This window comes from Brienomyrus brachyistius, unplaced genomic scaffold, assembly GCF_023856365.1.
Source record: "Brienomyrus brachyistius isolate T26 unplaced genomic scaffold, BBRACH_0.4 scaffold64, whole genome shotgun sequence".
Taxonomy (NCBI): domain Eukaryota; kingdom Metazoa; phylum Chordata; class Actinopteri; order Osteoglossiformes; family Mormyridae; genus Brienomyrus; species Brienomyrus brachyistius.
Genome location: NW_026042339.1, coordinates 1,350,785 through 1,360,592, shown reverse-complemented (window position 1 = coordinate 1,360,592; position 9,808 = coordinate 1,350,785). Strand labels below are relative to the sequence as shown.

General features: G+C 42.7%; 3 protein-coding genes across 4 annotated transcripts in view; 2 read left to right on the top strand and 1 right to left on the bottom strand.

Annotated features, from left to right (window-relative positions):
* Window positions 1–9,808, top strand: part of inhbab (inhibin subunit beta Ab) — a 254,389-nt gene that overhangs the window by 124,287 nt on the left and 120,294 nt on the right. The gene's annotated exons all lie outside the window — the stretch shown is intronic.
* Window positions 873–4,321, bottom strand: cunh7orf25 (chromosome unknown C7orf25 homolog). Of its 2 annotated transcripts, XM_049002155.1 has the most exons (3): window positions 4,224–4,314; window positions 3,939–3,998; window positions 873–2,793 (listed from the first exon to the last, which is right to left on the bottom strand). In XM_049002155.1, the coding sequence occupies exon 3, from the start codon at window positions 2,775–2,777 to the stop codon at window positions 1,476–1,478; it is 1,302 nt and encodes a 433-aa protein (XP_048858112.1). In that variant the 5' UTR covers window positions 2,778–2,793; window positions 3,939–3,998; window positions 4,224–4,314; the 3' UTR covers window positions 873–1,475. The 2 variants fall into 2 exon arrangements, with proteins under 2 accessions (XP_048858112.1, XP_048858113.1); XM_049002156.1 differs by lacking the exon at window positions 3,939–3,998 and having other exon boundaries at window positions 4,224–4,321.
* Window positions 8,132–9,808, top strand: part of fbxl7 (F-box and leucine-rich repeat protein 7) — a 40,958-nt gene continuing 39,281 nt past the window's right edge. The window contains exon 1 of the mRNA XM_049002157.1: window positions 8,132–8,842. Within this exon, the coding sequence (XP_048858114.1) occupies window positions 8,806–8,842 (37 nt within the window). The 5' untranslated portion in view covers window positions 8,132–8,805. The remainder of the gene's footprint in view (window positions 8,843–9,808) is intronic.

Below are 9,808 nucleotides of genomic sequence, written 5' to 3'. Positions count from 1 at the left end.
ACTATGTATTTTAAACTGTACTAAATTATCGCTGCACATTGTAATCTTTAGTCATTATGCACATTTTTTCTTTAATGAGAAAACGTTTTCTGAATGACTGAGAAAATACATAACTCTTTAACTATGCATACAATTATAGCTCCACCTCATGGGCAAATAATTAATAACCAGGGCAGATACCGAAGGCGGATGAACCGATGAACGCAAGACTTACCGCCACAGGGATAGAAACACGAAATGCAGCTTCTTCACATCAAAATACCCCGTCCAATAAGTTCGAATATGAATAAGGCATTTGGGGAGTCAGGTCATGGTCTGAATGTACACTCTTTAAATCCAATTAATAGTTAATTGTGTACGCTCACGACTTTCATGCGGATATATTTCGGCCGCCGGTTTGAAGTGAAGACAGACGTAGATTTTGCCCAGTGTCAGGAGATATACGTTGACGTGCCATGTTACATTAACGTTTAACTATGTATTTTAAACTGTACTAAATTATCGCTGCACATTGTAATCTTTAGTCATCATGCACATTTTTTTCTTTAATGAGAAAACGTTTTCTGAATGACTGAGAAACTACATAACTTAACTATGCATACAATTTAGTTAGGAAGTGCTTTGGAATGGGTCACCATTTCCCAGCAGGTTAGGCCTCTGTGGAAGGTCACCAGTTTGAGCTCTGTCCTTCACAAAACAGTCACAACTTCATGTAGAAATGCTTCAGGGTGCTGAATAGATGGCCTAACCCCAAGCTTTGCTCTCAGCCGTGTGTGTGTGTTTGTATACACATTTCAGAGAAGTGCAAGAAACATATGCAAAAAGAAATTCCAATACACTTGTGCAAATGGCAAATAAAACAATTTCACAAATTTGTTCACCTTCTTTAATTGCTTTGAAAAGAAGAGGAGAAAACGGTACATTTTCTCAGCTGGGTAGCTGCTTGTAATTCAGCAATATGGCAGCTGATTTGGGCAGTGAGGGTGATCTTTTTAAAGCAGCCAATAAACAAAATAAAGGATATTATCGAGTGTGAAAAATAAGTACTCATGCATAGCACTGTAATTCTTACAATGCCACAAATTTGACTTTGTACACGAAAAACCTCCTTACTTATATAATGGGCTTAAAGAGATCTAAAACATATTTGCATAAAAAGGGAAAAAAAAAAAAAACAACCCCTAGTCTTGTATATAGCACAACATCGGGATTTCCAAAACGACCCTGAGATGGTCACATAACCTGGCTGACGTCAGTAGAACGGCGCTCGCTCAGATTATTCTTCCGTTCTGCCACCACACGTTTCCTTTCATTATTAATCTTATCGTGTCCATAGTGTTGATGCGTTACAGAAGGTCCAACCTCCCGCTGGGGGATAGAGCTCAGAAGTCTCTCTTGACCTCTTCATTTTGCTGAAGCCCATCGTCCGCATTTTCCGTTATTCTTCGTCCATGTTCAGGCCTTGCGGGTCCACTTTAGATTGGGCTGGCCCTCCACTCCTTGCCCTCAGTGAGGGCACGGGGCTGGTGGATGAAGACGCTGTAACGGACACCCTGGTTGGCGGCTGCCCGGACGAAGCCGCTGTTAGCAGTCATGGTGATTGCCTGCAAGGAATCTCCAGTTCCAAAGATCATGAGAGAGCGACGATTGACCTTGGAGCTGGTTACTAGCCGCAAGGTGCGTTCGGACGGCTTGTCCGGCACCACCTGCAGGCGGGCCAGCAGCTGCTCTGCCCGCTTCCGCTCCCCAGGGCCCCCCAACGTGTCCAGAATGACCTGAAAGTCTTGCACAGCTGACTGGCAGGCGAACAGCTCCTTGCCCTGTATGAACTCCTCCAGTTTGGGAAGCACTTTCTCGTGGCGCTCCTGGGCGGCCTGCTCTGTCAGCACTTGCTCCCTGAAGGTAAAGTGGCACCTACCATGGCTTAGAGAAGACACATAGGTGATCAGTGTGGTGATGTCCAGGTTGAGCCTCTTACACACGTCCACCTTCACCTCCGTTGGGAATGCCACACTGGCAACAATGGTGTCCCTGTCCACCCTAGTATGGAAGGCACCTGCTTCTTCATCTTCCTCATATTCATCCTCCTCAATCCAGTCTTTGTACTCTTCCTCCCTGGGAGGGCTGCCTCTGTCCTCATTTTCATCATCCTCGCCCTCATCCCCACCCCCTTCCACTCCAGGTACTTGGTTTACAGCCACGATGTCTCCCTTCACGGAGATGCCCATCTCAGCCAGCCGGTCAGCCATGGGGCTGGATACCCCATTGTAGAAAGCGAAGATGATGTGTGGGTTGCTGTACTGCACAGGCTGCTGATGACTGGCCTGCACAAATTCTTCCCCTTGCCGCACCACGCTCTTGTCTCCATACTGGCCGCGACCCTGCCAGATGTTGTGCAGAGCCTCTGCCTTGCGTCCGATTGCCTTCACCCAGGTGTGCCCGCCATTGGCCACCACATCTACCACCAGCGTTTGCCTCTGGCCAGCAGTACCCTCGTAAGTAAAAACATGTAGCACACTCACTACATCCTCTAAGCTCTCTGCTGACTCCACGATGGCCTTCAGGTGGGTGAGGTTGGTGCTCTGCAGGTGTGATTCCTTGATCTGCACTTTGCCAGCTTCTACCTTCTGCAGGAACCTGAGCTCAGCTCGCAACTTGCTACAGAGCTTCGCCCGGCCCTCGATCTCCCGCGTCTGCCGGCTGCAGAGCTGCTCAACCCGCTCCAGCAGTTCCTGGGCCACCCGGATCTGATCCTTTAGCATGGAGTTTGTCGCCATTGCTGGGACATTATACCTGAAGGAGATGAGGGATGCATACACTGACTGATCAATGGTGCCACACAGCCATGAATGTAAAGGCAAATAGCAGCTCACATTCCAGATATCCCATCTTGGTTTTCAGTTACAAAGGAGACATTTAAAAGTGGCACCAAACGGAAGGATTATAGCTGAAAGCACAACATAATTCATGCACTGCAAGGGCACATACCAGTAAATACACCAAGTGATTCTGACAATTTTAAAAATAAAATTTGTCAGAAGTCATGCTTTATTGCTATATCTGTTAGTGTAAAATGTAACAGCGATGCTTCTCTTAGGAAAAGCAGCATTACAGAAGCATCTATTATTCAGTTTCATAAGACCTCAGACCAAATAGACAAGTGGAGAGTGCAGTATTCCAGTGAAATGAAAAGATGCAAGTGCAGGTCAACTTCATGACAGGTGACATTCTTCTAGGGCATCATACATCTTCCTACGTTTTCAGAGAACATGGCAAAATTATGAATCTAGACCAGTCCAATTATTTATTTGGACAAACGTTCACAGAGCTAACCTAAATATTCTGTAGCGTTATACACATATAATCATGCTTTTAAAATGAGGTAAGCCCAAGAAATATACTATTCAGACCTTATAATTTAATAAATTGTGAAGATTATTTAATCTTGTATTACCCCCTCTAAAATGACACTTTTCTTCTGTTAATACATATATGTATACACAAACATTTATAAATGATTCGCTGGGTTATATATAGGTGGATCTAAAGATCGGTGCATTCCTACATTTCATTTTAATCTAAGAATATCATACAGATACCAATATTTTGCAATATATTCTGGATTATATTGTTTTATATGTAGACATTACGACACAGCATCTCACACGCAGTGCTGAATAACGCGACCTGTGTTGCTAGTATGTGTATAACTCATTTTATTTATGTGAGCCGTAATACCGACGAGTGAATGACCACATAGGCTTCGTCTGTTACGGAGCAGATCAAATCTAGACTGTCAGTTACCCGTTTATTCATATTTAACACATGCATTTACCCTGTTCACTTTTAGGTACATCTCCATGTCAAGGATTTTTCGGTGGCATGTCGTTGAGAGTGTGTGTTTCTAGACGAGGCCATTCACTGGCGGACCGCCCTACCTTAGACAAGCGGCTAATGGACGCTTTTCGCTGGATATGTCCCACCGACAACCAACAGATCTATAGAAAGTAAGCGTTTTCATTCGCGTCTCGGCAGAATTAGCTAAAAGCCAATGAACCAAAAAGGTTTTCGCCACGTTGCCCGTATTTATCCCAACTCATGTTTCCTAACAGGAAGCAAACTAAGATAACTACACTTACTAAAAGCTAATATCATGACAAAATTAACAGATTTCTAAACGGTCGATTAATGGTGTCACCGGCGTGAAACCCTGAAACACTTACGGAGACCAGGAACCACGTATCTCCGACCGCAATTCCGCCGCCTGTGCGAGCGGAAGCTTCTCGAAGATGTAAAGCTTATTAAGGCACTTCCGGCCAAAGATGGTTACTTCTTCCGGTTGGCGCCAGAAGTTCATCGCTCCAGCGACGGGAATTACATGAGTTGCTGCGGTCTTTGTGGTTTTAGCAAATGCAGTGTGGTCAAAATGCAAATAACAAATCCACCAAACCAATTCCTTGTATTTTCATACTTGCCTAATAAAAGGATTCTGATTCTGTCCAGTTCCTGTAGCACAGGGTCAAGGGTAGGTGGACACTCTGGATGGGATGAAGAAAAAGTGAAAGTTTTAATGAGGAATTCAAATGAGATTTTGTAAGTGTCTTTATGGAAGATAGGTAGTCATTTTTATATATTCCTGATCCTTCAGCAGAAGGCTTATGTTTTGGAAAACCACCAGACCACTCTGAAGTGATTCTCAGTCTGTGGACATTTCACATTAATACCCTTTGGCGAGAAAGTCACATGAAGTCTACAACTCAGGTCATGAACCACAATGAATCATTATTTTATAAGCAATATTTAAAGTGTTTCAGTTGCCCGAAAAATGGAAACGATTGGCATTATTCCTCTTAAAAGGTACCAAGATCAGGCAAAGGAAGACTAAATTTATAGTAATCCACAATCTTATTGACATATATATTAATTTCTTTTGTACTATGATTAATGGTGTTAATTTAAGGCAAGGGTACTGTAAAGGCAGGGGCCAGGTGACAAGGACCCTGAGCACCAAGGACCCTAAAAAAATTGGAACATAATTGAATTGATCTAGGTTGGGGGCCCAAAATGATGTGCTTTTATGGGGCCCAAAATATGTAGTGCAAGATAATTGTACAACATTTCACATCATTATTACACTTGGTCCAAATCCCGCTTCACACATTACCTGCTGCAGGCATGGTCAGCCTCTATCGGTCGGTAGGTTGTGGGACTGTCATGGTACACATATTCGTCCATTCGGTACATTACATTTGGTTCTCATACACAGTGAAACTAATACAGTTTTTGGCATGGGCAGAAATTAAACTCACAAGGAAATGTTCGGCATTCTAATTGTGGCTGTGGGTCGGTGATGGCTAATGCAGGTTACAGTCAAAATCAAGGCCAACTTTACTGCCATCTCAGCCATATACAGAGAGACAAAATTGCAGAGCTCAGGGTCCACAGTGTAACAAAATATTATGTGTGCAAAAATTAGAGTAAATATTAAGAAAATTAAATTGATAAAAAAATAACAACACAAGACATAATGCAAAGCCATATAGGTCAGTGCAAAACTAAGACAAGAAGTGGTAAGTGATAGTAATACATGACATTAGTAGTACAGTTAGTAGTAATCGATGACTTGGGAACATTTTGGTTTCCCAATAAATCAAATTAACAGCAACAACAAATTTATTTTTGTATAGCACATTATCACAACATTACATCGTCTCAAAGCACTTTACAGCATCCGCACCCAAAGCCCCCAGTGAGTAAGCCATAGGCGACAGTGGCAAGGAAAAACTCCTTAGAAGGAAGAAGCCTTGGGAGGGACCAGACTCAAAGGGGGAGCCCATCCTCCAGGGGCCGGCAGGGAGAGTAAAATAGGAGAGATGGTTAAGTGCCAAGTCACACTGTCCAAATCATAAGATTTGAGACACAACCGGGGAGCAGGGAGGTGATGACAAGCCGGTGCCGACTCTCCTTCCAATCACCAGGCAACCAGAGGTTAGGCAGCGTGTCATACATGGAAGATGGCACAGGCAGAACGGCGAACTGGATGTAGGGACGTCATTGGTAGTGGCAACGTCACATGTAGCAGGGTGTGCTGGATATCTTGATAGATTGAGGTCACCCCCCAGGAGGAGTAGGAGAAAAAAAATGTGCAATTAGTCAAAGTAGGGGAGGCTATAGGCAGTGCTAACAGCTAGGTGAGTGCAATATGAAGTGCAATGTGCAAGCTCCGGCAGATATGGTTATGGCAGCATAAGTAGGAGGGAGAGGCAAGTGGGAATGCAGGCATGGGGAGTCCCTGAAATGTCAGCATTCCAAGTCCACAAGGGATTGTGACGCTAGAGTGACAGCACTGACAGTCCAGTTTATCCAAAGCCAATGGCACCGATCCCCACCCAGCTCTATACCTCACACTATAGGTCTGACTGGGAGTGAGGGGTTAGCTAGAGCTAAAACTAGTGTCCCTATAAGCTAAACTAATCTGGTGTGTTTTAGTCTAGACTTGAATATTGAGAGTGAGCCTGAAACCCACACATCCGGTGGAAGACCATTCCACAGCTGAGGAGCTCTATAGGAGAATCAAATCACTTTAATCAATTATATGTATTTATCTACGTGAAACTGTATTAAGGCAAACAGCCTTTTCTCTTATATTGCACAAGAGCACTCAAGAGGTCTCTTCCCTCAGATTACACGTGTGATCTCTTTCTCATGAGCTGGTACAAAGCGCTGACCACTGTTGGACAAGGCTAAGGAATGGGCAGCAGTTGTACTTTAGATGTGGTGTTTAATTTGGATGAAATTGTGACACCCGTAAGTTCCAGACCACAAGTAATGCTCAGTTCCAAGAACTCACTTTTCCTTTATTGTTGGAAAGTGTTTTATTTACTTCTGGTGGCCATCTGCACTGAGCATATGCTTCCTGGCTGTCACCCAGAGAGGCAGAGGATAACTTTGGCAGTGAAGGTTCAGGGTTTGGCACTTGACCTCATCAGATCAGCCAGCAGACGTAACTGATGAGCTCGACTGTGCTCCAGGCTGTACTGGTTAGCGGTGAACTGTTCGCGGGGCTGAGAAGCACTTTTCCATATTGTGCACGTTTAATATGTGAAAAGTTAATACTGCCGTTTAAGTCCTTAAATGGGAAAAGCCATGGTTTGTGTGAAAGTGCAGAGTTCTCTGTGCATATTCACTCACGATCGAAGTGAAATAGCATGTTACCTTGGTTTTTGTGTTCATATTTCGTTCAGTATATTGGTGAAGCGCGTCCGACTTAAGTTTAGCTTTTATTTACCGTTTAAAGGAAAACCAGTACACAGAAGAAATGTAAAGCGCTCCCCCGGTACATCACAGCGTCCTGCGGTCTGGCTGGCACACGCCGGCCTTGCTTTACCAGCGGATCGGCGGTGCGCACAGGTTAAAGCCTGCTTATTACTGCTTATTAAACGTAAGTGCAGTTTAACCCGCTCAGGCCGCCATCAGGTGCGTCTGTGGCAGAAACACGCGCGATAACGCGTAGATACAACGCCAGATATTTAACGTGACGCTCTAATGCTGGGCAAATATAAACCCTATATGAGAACAGCAAAGCTTAGGGGAAATAAACGTTTTAGATTTGTAGACAGAACTTTTCTCCATCAACTATCTAATTTGTAACTTTTTAAAAATTACATAATCTTCTCATAATTTTGATTAAATTGACTTGTTTAGGGGTTTGTTGCTTATAGCGTTAAAACCTTGGGCTCGTTTTGAACGGTTTCAGATCATCAATCCAGTTAGGAAATCAGAAATAACTGTACAATTTTTTTATGTTAAATAGTTATTGTGGCATTGTTGAATTACTGCATGTAAAAGAACGTGGTAAGAAACGACGCGCAGTATGACGGCTGTATTGCCCACCAGAGGGCTGACAGGACCAGCCCGCGTCCGTATCCTGTCTGGAGCCGATTACAAAGTTTATTGAAACTGGATTTCTATGCCCTGCGTGGAAGCTTTTCTATTTGTATAAACCTGTATAGTTAAGTGTCCTCGGTTACAATGAAGTAAATCACAGATTCGTCTATCTCAGCATGAGTTTCTCCATGACCCATGCAGGCTTTTAAAATTAATAGGGTTCCTCTTAACTCAAACATTTTTTCCCCTTGTCATATTGTCTGTAAAGGAAAGGTTTGCACCCATTGCCAAAATTGATGGGAAGCGCAAAGACAGTTGGAGTATGTGGTAATATGGAATAGGTAAACCAATTAACTAAACGAATAAGTTGTGTTTATATAACACTATTAATTGGGGGGAAAGTATATGCCTAAAAATACATATTTCGATCAAACACTCTTATAACCTAAAATGTTTAAGCGCTTTAAAAGGCGACGCAAAGAAAGTTTGCCTGTTCACGGTCTCTTTAAAAGCAACCCATTCGCCTTCCTCGGAGAATGACATGTCCGAAAGGGGAGGACTGGATCCGGAGCCAGTCCAGGAGGCTTGGACGGGCTGGAGTGTGTCTACATGTGAAGCGACTAACCAGGGGTGGATGCAGGATTCTCGACGCAACAAGTTGACTGTTTATTTATTCGTTTTTCCATTCTAACAATGTTGGAACAGATTTCGGGACGGTATCTCCGTCTGAACTTCTAGGAGTTTCGGCTCCGGTGTGGTATTATGGATTACACAATGTCAAGGTCTGGATTGCGAATCTGAAGGACGAATGTTTGCATAGTTTCAGATTCACCGACTGACTTTGATTCCTTTTTATCTGTATGGATTCATTTTTATGGGCATCCCCGGATTCTGTGGCTAGATTATGCATTCGCTAGGATGGGCGCGAACAATGGGAAACAGTGTGGAAGTGAGGGTACGTATCTATCCTGCATGGTTAAAAACTTCGGTTTTCCAGATCTAAATCGGGGCTTCCTCTAGATCACCCTAAATATGATTAAATCTGCTTTAGTTATTAACCACATATTTTACTTCCGCATATTTACTTACTTTAATAGTTAATCCTGCAGAGTTCATGCACATATGAGTTTTAATTGTTTCACATAACATTTATCGCACTTTCATCTTTATTGCTCATAAATTTATTTGTGGCTTATTGTATTTCTTAAAACACCAAACTTTTAATCGTATTATGTGCTAAAAGTGAGCAACTTGAAAAACAAGGAAAACACAATACCTTTATAATACCTTTATGTGAATCATACAGCGACTGAGAACCCTTTTAAAACAAAGCTTATTGTGTTTAGTGTGGCATATGGCATACGAAAGGTACGTCTGTTTTATCCCCGCCCCTTGACCAACCTGGACTGCGTGGTATTAGCGTCGTAGTGGACGACAGTTAGAGCAAATTAAGTTTATTATACCAATTTAATAAACGTCTAAGTTTCTGCACGGTCTGTTTTAGATGCCATAGACTGAATATAATACCAGAAATGCCATAACACAGTATATGATGTGCAAACGCCACAGAACGCTTCATACGCATATTAATTGGCGTAGGGGACCATTCTAATTAAACGACATCCATAAAACAATGGTCATTATCCGTCATTATAATTTGATGATAAACTATTGCAAAAGATCAGTCCTTACCTATAGCATTTTAAGGGGGACTGTATATGTCCATACGTTACTTTACTGAGAATCCCCGTCGTTTCGAGCGTCTTACACAATATCATGGAATGAGTTTATGAATCTGCTGGGAAATCACCTACATTGCGTTTTTGAAACAAGATTCATTATTTATTTAGATAAACTTTAAAACCTAGTGCTGAATTTTTAAATAGCATTCAGAGGCTGTCTTAATTTTTTACGTTCAATA